Source organism: Oncorhynchus nerka, linkage group LG18 (assembly GCF_034236695.1).
Source record: "Oncorhynchus nerka isolate Pitt River linkage group LG18, Oner_Uvic_2.0, whole genome shotgun sequence".
Classification (NCBI taxonomy): domain Eukaryota; kingdom Metazoa; phylum Chordata; class Actinopteri; order Salmoniformes; family Salmonidae; genus Oncorhynchus; species Oncorhynchus nerka.
Window position 1 is genome coordinate 18,408,427 of NC_088413.1, and position 23,536 is coordinate 18,431,962.

The 23,536-nt window shown below is 49.9% G+C and overlaps 1 protein-coding gene across 1 annotated transcript in view; it reads left to right on the forward strand.

The window, feature by feature from the left end:
• Nucleotides 1-455: 455 nt before the first annotated feature.
• LOC115115776 (von Willebrand factor A domain-containing protein 7-like) overlaps nucleotides 456-23,536 on the forward strand; it is a 47,505-nt gene continuing 24,424 nt past the window's right edge. Inside the window, 4 exon segments of the mRNA XM_065003623.1 lie at nucleotides 456-536; nucleotides 1,345-1,534; nucleotides 1,755-1,891; nucleotides 4,444-4,588. Of these exon segments, the coding sequence (XP_064859695.1) occupies nucleotides 1,349-1,534; nucleotides 1,755-1,891; nucleotides 4,444-4,588 (468 nt within the window). The 5' untranslated portion in view covers nucleotides 456-536; nucleotides 1,345-1,348.

Consider the following 23,536-nt stretch of genomic DNA (forward strand, 5'->3'; position numbering starts at 1 on the left):
GGAATACAGCCCCCACAGACAGACAGACAGACAGACAGACAGACAGACAGACAGACAGACAGACAGACAGACAGACAGACAGACAGACAGACAGACAGACAGACAGACAGACACACAGACAGACAGAAAGACACACAGACACACAGACACACAGACACACACACACAAACAAAGGTTAATGATTGATGGAAAACCCTAGAAGTTAATGATTAGTGTGTACTGTAACACACAGACCTCACCCTCCTCCATCCCTGCCTGGCGGTACAGTCCAGTATATATACAGGTGTACTGTATCTGTGTTCCTCTACACTTTGGGTTACTGCTGCAACAGAGACAGGGAAAGAGGAAGAGATCCAACTACGCTCAAATAACCTGAGAAGGTATGGAAGCTTTGAGAAGGTTTCAAATAACCTGAGAAGGTATGGAAGCTTTGAGAAGGTTTCAAATAACCTGAGAAGGTATGGAAGCTTTGAGAAGGTTTCAAATAACCTGAGAAGGTATGGAAGCTTTGAGAAGGTTTCAAATAACCTGAGAAGGTATGGAAGCTTTGAGAAGGTTTCTTCACATAACTGGTGTTATTATATCACAAAACAATTCAGAGGACTTCATTTTCATTTTGTTTAACATTATTGGTGTAATTTTAGAGTAAATGTTTTTTATAGTCCGTAGATCATATTATGAAATGGGTGGTTCAAGCCCTGAACGCTGATTGTCTGACAGAAGTGGTATATCAGAGTACGACATTTATTTTACTGCTCTAATTATGTTGGTAAATAGTTTATAATAGCAATAAGGCACCTTGGGGGTTTGTGGTATATTGCCAATATAATGGCGTCGTGTTTAAGAAGAGCCATTAGCCGTGGTGTTTTGACCATATACCACACCCCCTAATGTCTTATTGCTTAAATATATATTGTTTTTGAATTGTTTGTTGTGACTATATACGTTTTGGGTTATTAATGCTGTGTTCAAATATTTTTTTCTGAAAGTGTTGATTATTGTCTTTAGACAAAACTATACTATGTCTCTGAACTGATATATTTTCTTAATCGGTTCAGTTTTTGCTGAAGTGGAAAGATTTGATTTATTTAACAGGCTAACAGGATAGAAGCATTAATCTCTGTATGTTCCTAGGAAACATGGAATGCAATATTCACCAATATTATAGGACCTGTTGGGTTGGGGCCAAGAGATTTAACAACAGGGGCAGCGTCAGGGATTTCCTTACAGTTGTTGATAATGAAACACCACTTCTTGATGATAATGATAATGATGATGATGATGATGATGATGGCAGACTCTCTCTCTTACCTCCCCCCCACCCCTCTCTTCTCTTCCACACAGACTGATGATGTTACCGGTGCTGGGCATGTCCTTTTTGGCCCTGGTCCTATCAGGAGGAGCCTGGGCATTTGCTCCCATCGGGGGCGGAGCCTCCACCCACGTCAGCATCACGGGAGCGGCCGTTCTACAGAAGGTCACAGAGGTGTGCCGAGCCATCGCCGAGTCAGAGGGACGAGACTTTACCCCCACGGTAAGTTTGTGTGTGTGTGTGGGTGTGTGTGTGTTTGTGTGTGTGTGTGAGAGAGAGAGAGAGAGAGAGAGAGAGAGAGACAGAGAGACAGAGAGACAGAGAGAGAGAGAGAGAGAGATTAAGGAAATTGAGTTTTGTTGACCGATTTTATTTTAATCAACTTTGCCTTCAATGCTGATTGACTGACTTTTACCCTCTAACCTCTGACCTTTCCATTTAGGGTAACTCTGCTGAGGAGCTGGTCCAGGCCTGCCTGGGACCCAAAGCAACAGGTGAAGTGTCAGCAGCTAAGTTCAAATCTGCCCTGAATGAGATCTACATACAGAACGGACAGGTAGACAGAGACTTTGTCAACAGGTTGGTGCTCCATTGATAGAGAATGAGCTTCCCTTATTATGTCAACAGGTTGGTGCTCCATTGATAGAGAATGAGGTTCACTTATTATGTCAACAGGTTGGTGCTCCATTGATAGAGAATGAGGTTCCCTTATTATGTCAACAGGTTGGTGCTCCATTGATAGAGAATAAGGTTCCCTTAATAGGTCAACAGGTTGGTGCTCCAATGATAGAGAATGAGGTCCCCTTATTATGTCAACAGGTTGGTGCTCCATTGATAGAGAATGAGGTTCCCTTATTATGTCAACAGGTTGGTGCTCCATTGATAGAGAATGAGGTTCACTTATCATGTCAACAGGTTGGTGCTCCATTGAAAGAGAATGAGGTTCACTTATCATGTCAACAGGTTGGTCTCCATTGATAGAGAATGAGCTTCCCTTATTATGTCAACAGGTTGGTGCTCCATTGATAGAGAATGAGGTTCACTTATTATGTCAACAGGTTGGTGCTCCAATGATAGAGAATGAGGTTCCCTTATTATATCAACAGGTTGGTGCTCCATTGATAGAGAATGAGGTTCACTTATTATGTCAACAGGTTGGTGCTCCAATGATAGAGAATGAGGTTCCCTTATTATATCAACAGGTTGGTGCTCCATTGATAGAGAATGAGGTTCACTTATTATGTCAACAGGTTGGTGCTCCATTGATAGAGGATGAGGTTCACGTATTATGTAAAATGCTTGGAGTGCTTGGAATTAGCACAGAAAATGCAACATGTTTTTGTGAAATCTTTATTTTAAAAAGCCTCCTGAATGGTGCAGCAGTCTAAGGCACTGCATTGCACTGCTAGCTGCATCACTACAGATCCTGGTTTGATTCCAGGATGTGTCGCAGCCGGCCGCGACCTGGAGACCCATGAGGCGACACACAATTGTACGGGTTAGAGGAGGGTTTGGCAGGCCGGGATGTCCTTGCCCCATCGCGCTCTGGCGACTCCTGTGGTGTGCATGGCGCATGCACGCTGACACGGTTGTCAGGTGTATAATGTTTTCTCCGACACATTGGTGCAGCTGGTTTCCGGGTTAAGCGAACATTGTGTCAAGAAGCAGTGCGAAATGGCGGGGTCATTTTTCGGAGGATGCACGGCTCTCGACCGTCGTTTCTCCTGAGTCCGTACAGGAGTTGCAGCAATGGGACAAGAACAATTGGGGAGAAAAAGGGGTATAAAAAAAAATACATATACAGTAGCGGTCAAAAGTTTTAGAACACCTACTCATTCAAGGGTTTTCTTTATTTTTACATTTTTTCTTCAAGTGCTGTAGCAAAAATCATCAAGCGCTATGATGAAACTGTCTCTCATGAGGCCCACCAAAGAATGGAAGACTCAGAGTTACCTCTGTGGCAGAGGATAAGTTCATTAGTTACCTCACAAGTCCTCTAATGTCAGCTTCATAAAATATTACCCGCAAAACACCAGTCTCAACATCATCAGTGAAGAGGCGACTCCGGGATGCTGGCCTTCTAGGCAGAGTTGCAAAGAAAAAGCCATATCTCAGACTGGCCAATAAAAAGAAAAGATGGGCAAAAGAACACAGACACTGGACAGAGGAACTCTGCCTAGAAGACCAGCATCCCGGATTTGCCTCGTCACTGTTTTAGTTGAGGCTGGTGTTTTGCGGGTACTATTTAATGAAGCTGCCAGTTGAGGACTTGTCAGGTGTCTGTTTCTCAAACTAGACACTCTGATGTACTTGTTCTCTTGCTCAGTTGTGCACCGGGGCCTCCCACTCATCTTTCTATTCTGGTTAGGACCAGTTTGTGCTGTTCTGTGAAGGGAGTAGTGCACAGCGTTGTACGAGATCTTCAGTTTCTTGGCAAGTTCTCACAATCGAAAAGCCTTAATTTTGCATAACAAGAATAGACTGACGAGTTTCTGAAGAAAGTTCTTTGTTTCTGGCCATTTTGAGCCTGTAATCAAACCAGAACAACAGTTTTCAGCTTGCTAACATAATTGCAAAAGGGTTTTCTAATGATCAATTAGCCATTTAAAATGATAAACTTGGATTAGCAAACAGAAAGTGCCATTGGAACACAGGAGTGATGGCTGCTGATAATGGGCCTCTACACCTCTGTAGAATTTCATTAAAAAAAACATGTTTCCAGATACAATAGTCATTTACAACATTAACAATGTCTACACTTTATTTCTGATAAATTTGCTGTTATTTTAATTGACAAAAAATGTGACATTTCCAAGTCACCCCAAACTTTTGAACGGTAGTGTATATATATATATTTTTTAACTACAAAAATAAATACATCTTTATTGAACTAGGTTTCTTATCCAGCACATGTCATATGCTGCTCTCAAATCCTTTATTCCTAAGAACCTTATTGTAAAGGTTTAGGATGTGCATCACTCATACACCCTTCTTCTAGTGGATCTAATGTATGAACTATATAAACAACTAATCATTGTCATTATTGTTCCAGGCCAAGTGAACATTTGGTACATCACTCCTACAGCCGTTTTCTATATAAAACCAATTGATCATAATCTTTATTATAACAGCCCAGCCCATCACTTCAACTCAGAGGCGTTTGCTGAGGGCAGGCGCCTTATAACTGATGGGGTGGCCAGCATCAAGGCCAACATACAAAGGGAGAACTTCGTGGCTGCCAGAGAGACACTGGGGAGAGTACTACACACACTACAGGTAAGAGGAGAGAGAGAGGGGGGGAGGGGGTGAAAGAGGGGATATGCAAACATTTCCAGTAGCTAGAGAGACACTGGGGAGAGAACTGTACACACTACAGGTAGCTAGAGAGACACTGGGGAGAGGACTATACACACTAAAGGTAGCTAGAGAGACACTGGGGAGAGGACTATACACACTACAGGTAGCTAGAGAGACACTGGGGAGAGGACTATACACACTACAGGTAGCTAGAGAGACACTGGGGAGAGGACTATACACACTACAGGTAGCTAGAGAGACACTGGGGAGATGACTGTACACACTACAGGTAGCTAGAGAGACACTGGGGAGAGGACTATACACACTACAGGTAGCTAGAGAGACACTGGGGAGAGGACTGTACACACTACAGGTAGCTAGAGAGACACTGGGGAGAGGACTGTACACACTACAGGTAGCTAGAGAGACACTGGGGAGAGGACTGTACACACTACAGGTAGCTAGAGAGACACTGGGAGAGGACTATACACACTACAGGTAGCTAGAGAGACACTGGGGAGAGGACTATACACTAGAGAGACACTACAGGTAGCTAGAGAGACACTGGGGAGAGGACTGTACACACTACAGGTAGCTAGAGAGACACTGGGAGAGGACTATACACACTACAGGTAGCTAGAGAGACACTGGGGAGAGGACTATACACACTACAGGTAGCTAGAGAGACACTGGGGAGAGGACTGTACACACTACAGGTAGCTAGAGAGACACTGGGGAGAGGACTGTACACAGTACAGGTAGCTAGAGAGACACTGGGGAGAGGACTGTACACACTACAGGTAGCTAGAGAGACACTGGGGAGAGGACTGTACACAGTACAGGTAGCTAGAGAGACACTGGGGAGAGGACTATACACACTACAGGTAGCTAGAGAGACACTGGGGAGAGTACTGTACACAGTACAGGTAGCTAGAGAGACACTGGGGAGAGTACTGTACACAGTACAGGTAGCTAGAGAGACACTGGGGAGAGGACTGTACACAGTACAGGTAAGAGGAGAGACACTGGGGAGAGGACTATACACACTACAGGTAGCTAGAGAGACACTGGGGAGAGTACTGTACACACTACAGGTAGCTAGAGAGACACTGGGGAGAGGACTGTACACACTACAGGTAAGAGGAGAGACACTGGGGAGAGGACTGTACACACTACAGGTAGCTAGAGAGACACTGGGGAGAGGACTGTACACACTACAGGTAGCTAGAGAGACACTGGGGAGAGGACTGTACACACTACAGGTAGCTAGAGAGACACTGGGGAGAGGACTGTACACACTACAGGTAGCTAGAGAGACACTGGGGAGAGGACTGTACACACTACAGGTAGCTAGAGAGACACTGGGGAGAGGACTGTACACACTACAGGTAGCTAGAGAGACACTGGGGAGAGGACTGTACACACTACAGGTAGCTAGAGAGACACTGGGGAGAGGACTGTACACACTACAGGTAGCTAGAGAGACACTGGGGAGAGGACTGTACACACTACAGGTAGCTAGAGAGACACTGGGGAGGACTGTACACACTACAGGTAGCTAGAGAGACACTGGGGAGAGTACTACACACACTACAGGTAGCTAGAGAGACACTGGGGAGAGGACTGTACACACTACAGGTAGCTAGAGAGACACTGGGGAGAGGACTGTACACACTACAGGTAGCTAGAGAGACACTGGGGAGAGTACTGTACACACTACAGGTAAGAGGAGAGACACTGGGGAGACGACTACACACACTACAGGTAGCTAGAGAGACACTGGGGAGAGTACTGTACACACTACAGGTAGCTAGAGAGACACTGGGGAGAGGACTGTACACACTACAGGTAGCTAGAGAGACACTGGGGAGAGGACTGTACACACTACAGGTAGCTAGAGAGACACTGGGGAGAGGACTGTACACACTACAGGTAGCTAGAGAGACACTGGGGAGAGGACTATACACACTACAGGTAACTAGAGAGACACTGGGGAGAGTACTGTACACACTACAGGTAGCTAGAGAGACACTGGGGAGAGGACTATACACACTACAGGTAACTAGAGAGACACTGGGAAGAGTACTGTACACACTACAGGTAGCTAGAGAGACACTGGGGAGAGGACTGTACACACTACAGGTAGATAGAGAGACACTGGGGAGAGGACTGTACACACTACAGGTAGCTAGAGAGACACTGGGGAGAGGACTGTACACACTACAGGTAGCTAGAGAGACACTGGGGAGAGGACTGTACACACTACAGGTAGACTAGAGAGACACTGGGGAGAGGACTGTACACACTACAGGTAGCTAAAGAGACACTGGGGAGAGTACTACACACACTACAGGTAGCTAGAGAGACACTGGGGAGAGTACTGTACACACACTACAGGTAGCTAGAGAGACACTGGGGAGAGGACTGTACACACTACAGGTAGCTAGAGAGACACTGGGGAGAGGACTGTACACACTACAGGTAGCTAGAGAGACACTGGGGAGAGGACTGTACACACTACAGGTAGCTAGAGAGACACTGGGGAGAGGACTGTACACACTACAGGTAGCTAGAGAGACACTGGGGAGAGGACTGTACACAGTACAGGCTAGCTGGGGAGAGAGACACTACAGGGGAGAGGACTGTACACACTACAGAGCTAGAGAGACACTGTACACACTACAGGTAGCTAGAGAGACACTGGGGAGAGTACTGTACACACTACAGGTAGCTAGAGACACACTGGGGAGAGTACTGTACACACTACAGGTAGCTAGAGAGACACTGGGGAGACGACTACACACAGTACAGGTAGCTAGAGAGACACTGGGGAGAGGACTGTACACAGTACAGGTAGCTAGAGAGACACTGGGGAGAGGACTGTACACACTACAGGTAGCTAGAGAGACACTGGGGAGAGGACTGTACACACTACAGGTAGCTAGAGAGACACTGGGGAGAGGACTGTACACACTACAGGTAGCTAGAGAGACACTGGGGAGAGGACTGTACACACTACAGGTAGCTAGAGAGACACTGGGGAGAGGACTGTACACACTACAGGTAGCTAGAGAGACACTGGGGAGAGGACTGTACACACTACAGGTAGCTAGAGAGACACTGGGGAGAGGACTGTACACACTACAGGTAGCTAGAGAGACACTGGGGAGAGGACTGTACACACTACAGGTAGCTAGAGAGACACTGGGGAGAGGACTGTACACACTACAGGTAGCTAGAGAGACACTGGGGAGAGGACTGTACACACTACAGGTAGCTAGAGAGACACTGGGGAGAGGACTGTACACACTACAGGTAGCTAGAGAGACACTGGGGAGAGGACTGTACACACTACAGGTAGCTAGAGAGACACTGGGGAGAGGACTGTACACACTACAGGTAGCTAGAGAGACACTGGGGAGAGGACTGTACACACTACAGGTAGCTAGAGAGACACTGGGGAGAGGACTGTACACACTACAGGTAGCTAGAGAGACACTGGGGAGAGGACTGTACACACTACAGGTAGCTAGAGAGACACTGGGGAGAGGACTGTACACACTACAGGTAGCTAGAGAGACACTGGGGAGAGGACTGTACACACTACAGGTAGCTAGAGAGACACTGGGGAGAGGACTGTACACACTACAGGTAGCTAGAGAGACACTGGGGAGAGGACTGTACACACTACAGGTAGCTAGAGAGACACTGGGGAGAGGACTGTACACACTGTACACACTGTACACAGGTAGCTAGAGAGACACTGGGGAGAGGACTGTACACACTAGCTAGAGAGACACAGGTAGCTAGAGAGACACTGGGGAGAGGACTGTACACACTACAGGTAGCTAGAGAGACACTGGGGAGAGGACTGTACACACTACAGGTAGCTAGAGAGACACTGGGAGAGGACTGTACACACTACAGGTAGCTAGAGAGACACTGGGGAGAGGACTGTACACACTACAGGTAGCTAGAGAGACACTGGGGAGAGTACTGTACACACTACAGGTAGCTAGAGACACTGGGGAGAGTACTGTACACACTACAGGTAGCTAGAGAGACACTGGGGAGAAGACTACACACAGTACAGGTAGCTAGAGAGACACTGGGGAGAGGACTGTACACAGTACAGGTAGCTAGAGAGACACTGGGGAGAGTACTGTACACACTACAGGTAGCTAGAGATACACTGGGGAGAGGACTGTACACACTACAGGCAGCTAGAGAGACACTGGGAGAGGACTGTACACACTACAGGTAGCTAGAGAGACACTGGGAGAGGACTGTACACACTACAGGTAGCTAGAGAGACACTGGGGAGAGGACTGTACACACTACAGGTAGCTAGAGAGACACTGGGGAGAGGACTGTACACACTACAGGTAGCTAGAGAGACACTGGGAGAGGACTGTACACACTACAGGTAGCTAGAGATACACTGGGGAGAGGACTGTACACACTACAGGTAGCTAGAGAGACACTGGGAGAGGACTGTACACACTACAGGTAGCTAGAGAGACACTGGGAGAGGACTGTACACACTACAGGTAGCTAGAGAGACACTGGGGAGAGGACTGTACACACTACAGGTAGCTAGAGAGACACTGGGGAGAGTACTGTACACACTACAGGTAGCTAGAGAGACACTGGGGAGAGTACTGTACACACTACAGGTAGCTAGAGAGACACTGGGGAGAAGACTACACACAGTACAGGTAGCTAGAGAGACACTGGGGAGAGGACTGTACACAGTACAGGTAGCTAGAGAGACACTGGGGAGAGTACTGTACACACTACAGGTAGCTAGAGAGACACTGGGGAGAGGACTGTACACACTACAGGTAGCTAGAGAGACACTGGGGAGAGGACTGTACACACTACAGGTAGCTAGAGAGACACTGGGGAGAGGACTGTACACACTACAGGTAGCTAGAGAGACACTGGGGAGAGGACTGTACACACTACAGGTAGCTAGAGAGACACTGGGGAGAGGACTGTACACACTACAGGTAGCTAGAGAGACACTGGGGAGAGGACTGTACACACTACAGGTAGCTAGAGAGACACTGGGGAGAGGACTGTACACACTACAGGTAGCTAGAGAGACACTGGGGAGAGGACTGTACACACTACAGGTAGCTAGAGAGACACTGGGGAGAGGACTGTACACACTACAGGTAGCTAGAGAGACACTGGGGAGAGGACTGTACACACTACAGGTAGCTAGAGAGACACTGGGAGAGGACTGTACACACTACAGGTAGCTAGAGAGACACTGGGGAGAGGACTGTACACACTACAGGTAGCTAGAGAGACACTGGGGAGAGGACTGTACACACTACAGGTAGCTAGAGAGACACTGGGGAGAGGACTGTACACACTACAGGTAGCTAGAGAGACACTGGGGAGAGGACTGTACACACTACAGGTAGCTGGGGAGAGAGACACTGGGGAGAGTACTGTACACACTACAGGTAGCTAGAGAGACACTGGGGAGAGGACTGTACACACTACAGGTAGCTAGAGAGACACTGGGGAGAGGACTGTACACACTACAGGTAGCTAGAGAGACACTGGGGAGAGGACTGTACACACTACAGGTAGCTAGAGAGACACTGGGGAGAGGACTGTACACACTACAGGTAGCTAGAGAGACACTGGGGAGAGGACTGTACACACTACAGGTAGCTAGAGAGACACTGGGGAGAGGACTATACACACTACAGGTAACTAGAGAGACACTGGGGAGAGTACTGTACACACTACAGGTAGCTAGAGAGACACTGGGGAGAGGACTATACACACTACAGGTAACTAGAGAGACACTGGGGAGAGTACTGTACACACTACAGGTAGCTAGAGAGACACTGGGGAGAGGACTGTACACACTACAGGTAGATAGAGAGACACTGGGGAGAGGACTGTACACACTACAGGTAGCTAGAGAGACACTGGGGAGAGGACTGTACACACTACAGGTAGCTAGAGAGACACTGGGGAGAGGACTGTACACACTACAGGTAGATAGAGAGACACTGGGGAGAGGACTGTACACACTACAGGTAGCTAAAGAGACACTGGGGAGAGTACTACACACACTACAGGTAGCTAGAGAGACACTGGGGAGAGTACTGTACACACTACAGGTAGCTAGAGAGACACTGGGGAGAGGACTGTACACACTACAGGTAGCTAGAGAGACACTGGGGAGAGGACTGTACACACTACAGGTAGCTAGAGAGACACTGGGGAGAGTACTGTACACACTACAGGTAGCTAGAGAGACACTGGGGAGAGGACTGTACACACTACAGGTAGCTAGAGAGACACTGGGGAGAGGACTGTACACAGTACAGGTAGCTAGAGAGACACTGGGGAGAGGACTGTACACACTACAGGTAGCTAGAGAGACACTGGGGAGAGTACTGTACACACTACAGGTAGCTAGAGAGACACTGGGGAGAGTACTGTACACACTACAGGTAGCTAGAGACACACTGGGGAGAGTACTGTACACACTACAGGTAGCTAGAGAGACACTGGGGAGACGACTACACACAGTACAGGTAGCTAGAGAGACGACTGTACACACTACAGGTAGCTAGAGAGACACTGGGGAGAGGACTATACACACTACAGGTAGCTAGAGAGACACTGGGGAGAGGACTGTACACACTACAGGTAGCTAGAGAGACACTGGGGAGAGGACTGTACACACTACAGGTAGCTAGAGAGACACTGGGGAGAGGACTGTACACACTACAGGTAGCTGGGGAGAGGAGAGACACTGGGGAGAGGACTGTACACACTACAGGTAGCTAGAGAGACACTGGGGAGAGGACTGTACACACTACAGGTAGCTAGAGAGACACTGGGGAGAGGACTGTACACACTACAGGTAGCTAGAGAGACACTGGGGAGAGGACTGTACACACTACAGGTAGCTAGAGAGACACTGGGGAGAGGACTGTACACACTACAGGTAGCTAGAGAGACACTGGGGAGAGGACTGTACACACTACAGGTAGCTAGAGAGACACTGGGGAGAGGACTGTACACACTACAGGTAGCTAGAGAGACACTGGGGAGAGGACTGTACACACTACAGGTAGCTAGAGAGACACTGGGGAGAGGACTGTACACACTACAGGTAGCTAGAGAGACACTGGGGAGAGGACTGTACACACTACAGGTAGCTAGAGAGACACTGGGGAGAGGACTGTACACACTACAGGTAGAGGAGAGACACTGGGGAGAGGACTGTACACACTACAGGTAGCTAGAGAGACACTGGGGAGAGGACTGTACACACTACAGGTAGCTAGAGAGACACTGGGGAGAGGACTGTACACACTACAGGTAGCTAGAGAGACACTGGGGAGAGGACTGTACACACTACAGGTAGCTAGAGAGACACTGGGGAGAGGACTGTACACACTACAGGTAGCTAGAGAGACACTGGGGAGAGGACTGTACACACTACAGGTAGCTAGAGAGACACTGGGGAGAGGACTGTACACACTACAGGTAGCTAGAGAGACACTGGGGAGAGGACTGTACACACTACAGGTAGCTAGAGAGACACTGGGGAGAGGACTGTACACACTACAGGTAGCTAGAGAGACACTGGGGAGAGGACTGTACACACTACAGGTAGCTAGAGAGACACTGGGGAGAGGACTGTACACACTACAGGTAGCTAGAGAGACACTGGGGAGAGGACTGTACACACTACAGGTAGCTAGAGAGACACTGGGAGAGGACTGTACACACTACAGGTAGCTAGAGAGACACTGGGGAGAGGACTGTACACACTACAGGTAGCTAGAGAGACACTGGGGAGAGGACTGTACACACTACAGGTAGCTAGAGAGACACTGGGGAGAGGACTGTACACACTACAGGTAGCTAGAGAGACACTGGGGAGAGGACTGTACACACTACAGGTAGCTAGAGAGACACTGGGGAGAGGACTGTACACACTACAGGTAGCTAGAGAGACACTGGGGAGAGGACTGTACACACTACAGGTAGCTAGAGAGACACTGGGGAGAGTACTGTACACACTACAGGTAGCTAGAGAGACACTGGGGAGAGGACTGTACACACTACAGGTAGCTAGAGAGACACTGGGGAGAGGACTGTACACACTACAGGTAGCTAGAGAGACACTGGGGAGAGGACTGTACACACTACAGGTAGCTAGAGAGACACTGGGGAGAGGACTGTACACACTACAGGTAGCTAGAGAGACACTGGGGAGAGGACTGTACACACTACAGGTAGCTAGAGAGACACTGGGGAGAGGACTGTACACACTACAGGTAGCTAGAGAGACACTGGGGAGAGGACTGTACACACTACAGGTAGCTAGAGAGACACTGGGGAGAGGACTGTACACACTACAGGTAGCTAGAGAGACACTGGGGAGAGGACTGTACACACTACAGGTAGCTAGAGAGACACTGGGGAGAGGACTGTACACACTACAGGTAGCTAGAGAGACACTGGGGAGAGGACTGTACACACTACAGGTAGCTAGAGAGACACTGGGGAGAGGACTGTACACACTACAGGTAGCTAGAGAGACACTGGGGAGAGGACTGTACACACTACAGGTAGCTAGAGAGACACTGGGGAGAGGACTGTACACACTACAGGTAGCTAGAGAGACACTGGGGAGAGTACTGTACACACTACAGGTAGCTAGAGAGACACTGGGGAGAGGACTGTACACACTACAGGTAGCTAGAGAGACACTGGGGAGAGGACTGTACACACTACAGGTAGCTAGAGAGACACTGGGGAGAGTACTGTACACACTACAGGTAAGAGAGAGACACTGGGGAGAGGACTACACACACTACAGGTAGCTAGAGAGACACTGGGGAGAGTACTGTACACACTACAGGTAGCTAGAGAGACACTGGGGAGAGGACTGTACACACTACAGGTAGCTAGAGAGACACTGGGGAGAGGACTGTACACACTACAGGTAGCTAGAGAGACACTGGGGAGAGGACTGTACACACTACAGGTAGCTAGAGAGACACTGGGGAGAGGACTGTACACACTACAGGTAGCTAGAGAGACACTGGGGAGAGTACTGTACACACTACAGGTAGCTAGAGAGACACTGGGGAGAGGACTGTACACACTACAGGTAGCTAGAGAGACACTGGGGAGAGTACTGTACACACTACAGGTAGCTAGAGAGACACTGGGGAGAGGACTGTACACACTACAGGTAGCTAGAGAGACACTGGGAGAGGACTGTACACACTACAGGTAGCTAGAGAGACACTGGGGAGAGGACTGTACACACTACAGGTAGCTAGAGAGACACTGGGGAGAGGACTGTACACACTACAGGTAGATAGAGAGACACTGGGGAGAGGACTGTACACACTACAGGTAGCTAAAGAGACACTGGGGAGGACTACACACACTACAGGTAGCTAGAGAGACACTGGGGAGAGTACTGTACACACTACAGGTAGCTAGAGAGACACTGGGGAGAGGACTGTACACACTACAGGTAGCTAGAGAGACACTGGGGAGAGGACTGTACACACTACAGGTAGCTAGAGAGACACTGGGGAGAGTACTGTACACACTACAGGTAGCTAGAGAGACACTGGGGAGAGGACTGTACACACTACAGGTAGCTAGAGAGACACTGGGGAGAGGACTGTACACAGTACAGGTAGCTAGAGAGACACTGGGGAGAGGACTGTACACACTACAGGTAGCTAGAGAGACACTGGGGAGAGTACTGTACACACTACAGGTAGCTAGAGAGACACTGGGGAGAGTACTGTACACACTACAGGTAGCTAGAGACACACTGGGGAGAGTACTGTACACACTACAGGTAGCTAGAGAGACACTGGGGAGACGACTACACACAGTACAGGTAGCTAGAGAGACACTGGGGAGAGGACTGTACACAGTACAGGTAGCTAGAGAGACACTGGGGAGAGTACTGTACACACTACAGGTAGCTAGAGAGACACTGGGGAGAGGACTGTACACACTACAGGTAGCTAGAGAGACACTGGGGAGAGGACTGTACACACTACAGGTAGCTAGAGAGACACTGGGGAGAGGACTGTACACACTACAGGTAGCTAGAGAGACACTGGGGAGAGGACTGTACACACTACAGGTAGCTAGAGAGACACTGGGGAGAGGACTGTACACACTACAGGTAGCTAGAGAGACACTGGGGAGAGGACTGTACACACTACAGGTAGCTAGAGAGACACTGGGGAGAGGACTGTACACACTACAGGTAGCTAGAGAGACACTGGGGAGAGGACTGTACACACTACAGGTAGCTAGAGAGACACTGGGGAGAGGACTGTACACACTACAGGTAGCTAGAGAGACACTGGGGAGAGGACTGTACACACTACAGGTAGCTAGAGAGACACTGGGGAGAGGACTGTACACACTACAGGTAGCTAGAGAGACACTAGGGAGAGGACTGTACACACTACAGGTAGCTAGAGAGACACTGGGGAGAGGACTGTACACACTACAGGTAGCTAGAGAGACACTGGGGAGAGTACTGTACACACTACAGGTAAGAGGAGAGACACTGGGGAGACGACTACACACACTACAGGTAGCTAGAGAGACACTGGGGAGAGTACTGTACACACTACAGGTAGCTAGAGAGACACTGGGGAGAGGACTGTACACACTACAGGTAGCTAGAGAGACACTGGGGAGAGGACTGTACACACTACAGGTAGCTAGAGAGACACTGGGAGAGGACTGTACACACTACAGGTAGCTAGAGAGACACTGGGGAGAGGACTGTACACACTACAGGTAGCTAGAGAGACACTGGGGAGAGTACTGTACACACTACAGGTAGCTAGAGAGACACTGGGGAGAGTACTGTACACACTACAGGTAGCTAGAGAGACACTGGGGAGAGGACTGTACACACTACAGGTAGCTAGAGAGACACTGGGGAGAGGACTGTACACACTACAGGTAGCTAGAGAGACACTGGGGAGAGGACTGTACACACTACAGGTAGCTAGAGAGACACTGGGGAGAGGACTGTACACACTACAGGTAAGAGGAGAGACACTGGGGAGACGACTACACACACTACAGGTAGCTAGAGAGACACTGGGGAGAGTACTGTACACACTACAGGTAGCTAGAGAGACACTGGGGAGAGGACTGTACACACTACAGGTAGCTAGAGAGACACTGGGGAGAGGACTGTACACACTACAGGTAGCTAGAGAGACACTGGGGAGAGGACTGTACACACTACAGGTAGCTAGAGAGACACTGGGGAGAGGACTATACACACTACAGGTAGCTAGAGAGACACTGGGGAGAGTACTGTACACACTACAGGTAGCTAGAGAGACACTGGGGAGAGGACTGTACACACTACAGGTAGCTAGAGAGACACTGGGGAGAGTACTGTACACACTACAGGTAGCTAGAGAGACACTGGGGAGAGGACTGTACACACTACAGGTAGCTAGAGAGACACTGGGGAGAGGACTGTACACACTACAGGTAGCTAGAGAGACACTGGGGAGAGGACTGTACACACTACAGGTAGCTAGAGAGACACTGGGGAGAGGACTGTACACACTACAGGTAGCTAGAGAGACACTGGGGAGAGGACTGTACACACTACAGGTAGCTAGAGAGACACTGGGGAGAGGACTGTACACACTACAGGTAGCTAGAGAGACACTGGGGAGAGGACTGTACACAGTACAGGTAGCTAGAGAGACACTGGGGAGGGACTGTACACACTACAGGTAGCTAGAGAGACACTGGGGAGAGTACTGTACACACTACAGGTAGCTAGAGAGACACTGGGGAGAGTACTGTACACACTACAGGTAGCTAGAGAGACACTGGGGAGAGTACTGTACACACTACAGGTAGCAGAGAGACACTGGGGAGAGAGACTACACACTACAGGTAGGAGACACTGGGAGAGGACTGTACACACTACAGGTAGCTAGAGAGACACTGGGGAGAGGACTGTACACACTACAGGTAACTAGAGAGACACTGGGGAGAGGACTGTACACACTACAGGTAGCTAGAGAGACACTGGGGAGAGGACTGTACACACTACAGGTAGCTAGAGAGACACTGGGGAGAGACTGTACACACTACAGGTAGCTAGAGAGACACTGGGGAGAGGACTGTACACACTACAGGTAGCTAGAGAGACACTGGGGAGAGGACTGTACACACTACAGGTAGCTAGAGAGACACTGGGGAGAGGACTGTACACACTACAGGTAGCTAGAGAGACACTGGGGAGAGGACTGTACACACTACAGGTAGCTAGAGAGACACTGGGGAGAGGACTGTACACACTACAGGTAGCTAGAGAGACACTGGGGAGAGGACTGTACACACTACAGGTAGCTAGAGAGACACTGGGGAGAGGACTATACACACTACAGGTAGCTAGAGAGACACTGGGGAGAGGACTGTACACACTACAGGTAGCTAGAGAGACACTGGGAGAGGACTATACACACTACAGGTAGCTAGAGAGACACTGGGGAGAGTACTACACACACTACAGGTAGCTAGAGAGACACTGGGGAGAGGACTGTACACACTACAGGTAACTAGAGAGACACTGGGGAGAGTACTGTACACAGTACAGGTAGCTAGAGAGACACTGGGGAGAGTACTGTACACACTACAGGTAGCTAGAGAGACAGTACCTAGCTAGAGAGACACTGGGGAGAGGACTGTACACACTACAGGTAGCTAGAGAGACACTGGGGAGAGGACTGTACACACTACAGGTAGGAGAGACACTGGGGAGAGGACTGTACACACTACAGGTAGCTAGAGAGACACTGGGGAGAGGACTGTACACACTACAGGTAGCTAGAGAGACACTGGGGAGAGTACTGTACACAGTACAGGTAGCTAGAGAGACACTGGGGAGAGTACTGTACACAGTACGGGTAGCTAGAGAGACACTGGGGAGAGGACTGTACACACTACAGGTAGCTAGAGAGACACTGGGGAGAGACTGTACACACTACAGGTAGCTAGAGAGACACTGGGGAGAGGACTGTACACACTACAGGTAGCTAGAGAGAGAGACACTGGGGAGAGGACTGTACACACACTAGCAGGGGGAGAGGAGACACTAGAGAGGGGAGAGGACTGTACACACTACAGGTAGCTAGAGAGACACTGGGGAGAGGACTGTACACACTACAGGTAGACACTGGGGAGAGGACTGTACACTACAGGTAGCTAGAGAGACACTGGGGAGAGGACTGTACACACTACAGGTAGCTAGAGAGACACTGGGGAGAGGACTGTACACACTACAGGTAGCTAGAGAGACACTGGGGAGAGGACTGTACACACTACAGGTAGCTAGAGAGACACTGGGGAGAGGACTGTACACACTACAGGTAGCTAGAGAGACACTGGGGAGAGGACTGTACACACTACAGGTAGCTAGAGAGACACTGGGAGAGGACTGTACACACTACAGGTAGCTAGAGAGACACTGGGGAGAGGACTGTACACACTACAGGTAGCTAGAGAGACACTGGGGAGAGGACTGTACACACTACAGGTAGCTAGAGAGACACTGGGGAGAGGACTGTACACACTACAGGTAGCTAGAGAGACACTGGGGAGAGGACTGTACACACTACAGGTAGCTAGAGAGACACTGGGGAGAGGACTGTACACACTACAGGTAGCTAGAGAGACACTGGGGAGAGGACTGTACACACTACAGGTAGCTAGAGAGACACTGGGGAGAGGACTGTACACACTACAGGTAGCTAGAGAGACACTGGGGAGAGGACTGTACACACTACAGGTAGCTAGAGAGACACTGGGGAGAGGACTGTACACACTACAGGTAGCTAGAGAGACACTGGGGAGAGGACTGTACACACTACAGGTAGCTAGAGAGACACTAGGGAGAGGACTGTACACACTACAGGTAGCTAGAGAGACACTGGGAGAGGACTGTACACACTACAGGTAGCTAGAGATACACTGGGGAGAGGACTGTACACACTACAGGTAGCTAGAGAGACACTGGGAGAGGACTGTACACACTACAGGTAGCTAGAGAGACACTGGGGAGAGGACTGTACACACTACAGGTAGCTAGAGAGACACTGGGGAGAGGACTGTACACACTACAGGTAGCTAGAGAGACACTGGGGAGAGGACTGTACACACTACAGGTAGCTAGAGAGACACTGGGGAGAGTACTACACACACTACAGGTAGCTAGAGAGACACTGGGGAGAGGACTGTACACACTACAGGTAGCTAGAGAGACACTGGGGAGAGGACTGTACACACTACAGGTAGCTAGAGAGACACTGGGGAGAGTACTGTACACACTACAGGTAGCTAGAGAGACACTGGGGAGAGGACTGTACACACTACAGGTAGCTAGAGAGACACTGGGGAGAGGACTGTACACACTACAGGTAGCTAGAGAGACACTGGGGAGAGGACTGTACACACTACAGGTAGCTAGAGAGACACTGGGGAGAGACTGGACACACTACAGGTAGCTAGAGAGACACTGGGGAGAGGACTGTACACACTACAGGTAGCTAGAGAGACACTGGGAGAGGACTGTACACACTACAGGTAGCTAGAGAGACACTGGGGAGAGGACTGTACACACTACAGGTAGCTAGAGAGACACTGGGGAGAGGACTGTACACACACACAGGTAGCTAGAGAGACACTGGGGAGAGGACTGTACACACTACAGGTAGCTAGAGAGACACTGGGGAGAGGACTGTACACACTACAGGTAGCTAGAGAGACACTGGGGAGAGGACTGTACACACTACAGGTAGCTAGAGAGACACTGGGGAGAGTACTGTACACACTACAGGTAGCTAGAGAGACACTGGGGAGAAGACTACACACAGTACAGGTAGCTAGAGAGACACTGGGGAGAGGACTGTACACAGTACAGGTAGCTAGAGAGACACTGGGGAGAGTACTGTACACACTACAGGTAGCTAGAGAGACACTGGGGAGAGGACTGTACACACTACAGGTAGCTAGAGAGACACTGGGGAGAGGACTGTACACACTACAGGTAGCTAGAGAGACACTGGGGAGAGGACTGTACACAGTACAGGTAGCTAGAGAGACACTGGGGAGAGGACTGTACACACTACAGGTAGCTAGAGAGACACTGGGGAGAGGACTGTACACACTACAGGTAGCTAGAGAGACACTGGGGAGAGGACTGTACACACTACAGGTAGCTAGAGAGACACTGGGGAGAGGACTGTACACACTACAGGTAGCTAGAGAGACACTGGGGAGAGGACTGTACACACTACAGGTAGCTAGAGAGACACTGGGGAGAGGACTGTACACACTACAGGTAGCTAGAGAGAGGGGAGAGGACTGTACACACTACAGGTAGCTAGAGAGACACTGGGAGAGGACTGTACACACTACAGGTAGCTAGAGATACACTGGGGAGAGGACTGTACACACTACAGGTAGCTAGAGAGACACTGGGAGAGGACTGTACACACTACAGGTAGCTAGAGAGACACTGGGGAGAGGACTGTACACACTACAGGTAGCTAGAGAGACACTGGGGAGAGGACTGTACACACTACAGGTAGCTAGAGAGACACTGGGGAGAGGACTGTACACACTACAGGTAGCTAGAGAGACACTGGGGAGAGGACTGTACACACTACAGGTAGCTGGGGAGAGAGACACTGGGGAGAGACTGTACACACTACAGGTAAGAGGAGAGACACTGGGGAGACGACTACACACACTACAGGTAGCTAGAGAGACACTGGGGAGAGTACTGTACACACTACAGGTAGCTAGAGAGACACTGGGGAGAGGACTGTACACACTACAGGTAGCTAGAGAGACACTGGGGAGAGGACTGTACACACTACAGGTAGCTAGAGAGACACTGGGGAGAGGACTGTACACACTACAGGTAGCTAGAGAGACACTGGGGAGAGGACTGTACACACTACAGGTAGCTAGAGAGACACTGGGGAGAGTACTGTACACACTACAGGTAGCTAGAGAGACACTGGGGAGAGGACTGTACACACTACAGGTAGCTAGAGAGACACTGGGGAGAGGACTGTACACACTACAGGTAGCTAGAGAGACACTGGGGAGAGGACTGTACACACTACAGGTAGCTAGAGAGACACTGGGGAGAGGACTGTACACACTACAGGTAGCTAGAGAGACACTGGGGAGAGGACTGTACACACTACAGGTAGCTAAAGAGACACTGGGGAGAGTACTACACACACTACAGGTAGCTAGAGAGACACTGGGGAGAGTACTGTACACACTACAGGTAGCTAGAGAGACACTGGGGAGAGGACTGTACACACTACAGGTAGCTAGAGAGACACTGGGGAGAGGACTGTACACACTACAGGTAGCTAGAGAGACACTGGGGAGAGACTGTACACACTACAGGGCTAGAGAGACACTGGGGAGAGGACTGTACACACTACAGGTAGCTAGAGAGACACTGGGGAGAGGACTGTACACACTACAGGTAGCTAGAGAGACACTGGGGAGAGGACTGTACACACTACAGGTAGCTAGAGAGACACTGGGGAGAGGACTGTACACACTACAGGTAGCTAGAGAGACACTGGGGAGAGTACTGTACACACTACAGGTAGCTAGAGACACACTGGGGAGAGTACTGTACACACTACAGGTAGCTAGAGAGACACTGGGGAGACGACTACACACAGTACAGGTAGCTAGAGAGACACTGGGGAGAGGACTGTACACAGTACAGGTAGCTAGAGAGACACTGGGGAGAGTACTGTACACACTACAGGTAGCTAGAGAGACACTGGGGAGAGGACTGTACACACTACAGGTAGCTAGAGAGACACTGGGGAGAGACACTGGGAGACACTGGGAGAGGACTGTACACACTACAGGTAGCTAGAGAGACACTGGGGAGAGGACTGTACACACTACAGGTAGCTAGAGAGACACTGGGGAGAGGACTGTACACACTACAGGTAGCTAGAGAGACACTGGGGAGGAGGACTGAGAGACACACTACAGGTAGCTAGAGAGACACTGGGGAGAGGACTGTACACACTACAGGTAGCTAGAGAGACACTGGGGAGAGGACTGTACACACTACAGGTAGCTAGAGAGACACTGGGGAGAGGACTGTACACACTACAGGTAGCTAGAGAGACACTGGGGAGAGGACTGTACACACTACAGGTAGCTAGAGAGACACTGGGGAGAGGACTGTACACACTACAGGTAGCTAGAGAGACACTGGGGAGAGGACTGTACACACTACAGGTAGCTAGAGAGACACTGGGGAGAGGACTGTACACACTACAGGTAGCTAGAGAGACACTGGGGAGAGGACTGTACACACTACAGGTAGCTAGAGAGACACTGGGGAGAGACTGTACACACTACAGGTAAGAGGAGAGACACTGGGAGAGGACTACACACACTACAGGTAGCTAGAGAGACACTGGGGAGAGTACTGTACACACTACAGGTAGCTAGAGAGACACTGGGGAGAGGACTGTACACACTACAGGTAGCTAGAGAGACACTGGGGAGAGGACTGTACACACTACAGGTAGCTAGAGAGACACTGGGAGAGGACTGTACACACTACAGGTAGCTAGAGAGACACTGGGGAGAGGACTGTACACACTACAGGTAGCTAGAGAGACACTGGGGAGAGTACTGTACACACTACAGGTAGCTAGAGAGACACTGGGGAGAGTACTGTACACACTACAGGTAGCTAGAGAGACACTGGGGAGAGTACTACACACACTACAGGTAGCTAGAGAGACACTGGGGAGAGGACTGTACACACTACAGGTAGCTAGAGAGACACTGGGGAGAGGACTGTACACACTACAGGTAGCTAGAGAGACACTGGGGAGAGTACTGTACACACTACAGGTAAGAGGAGAGACACTGGGGAGACGACTACACACACTACAGGTAGCTAGAGAGACACTGGGGAGAGTACTGTACACACTACAGGTAGCTAGAGAGACACTGGGGAGAGGACTGTACACACTACAGGTAGCTAGAGAGACACTGGGGAGAGGACTGTACACACTACAGGTAGCTAGAGAGACACTGGGGAGAGGACTGTACACACTACAGGTAGCTAGAGAGACACTGGGGAGAGGACTGTACACACTACAGGTAGCTAGAGAGACACTGGGGAGAGTACTGTACACACTACAGGTAGCTAGAGAGACACTGGGGAGAGGACTGTACACACTACAGGTAGCTAGAGAGACACTGGGGAGAGGACTGTACACACTACAGGTAGCTAGAGAGACACTGGGGAGAGGACTGTACACACTACAGGTAGCTAGAGAGACACTGGGGAGAGGACTGTACACACTACAGGTAGCTAGAGAGACACTGGGGAGAGGACTGTACACACTACAGGTAGCTAGAGAGACACTGGGGAGAGGACTGTACACACTACAGGTAGCTAGAGAGACACTGGGGAGAGGACTGTACACACTACAGGTAGCTAGAGAGACACTGGGGAGAGGACTGTACACACTACAGGTAGCTAGAGAGACACTGGGGAGAGGACTGTACACACTACAGGTAGCTAGAGAGACACTGGGGAGAGGACTGTACACACTACAGGTAGCTAGAGAGACACTGGGGAGAGGACTGTACACACTACAGGTAGCTAGAGAGACACTGGGGAGAGTACTGTACACACTACAGGTAGCTAGAGAGACACTGGGGAGAGTACTGTACACACTACAGGTAGCTAGAGAGACACTGGGGAGAGACACTACACAGTACAGGGCTAGAGAGACTGGGGAGGACTGTACACACTACAGGTAGCTAGAG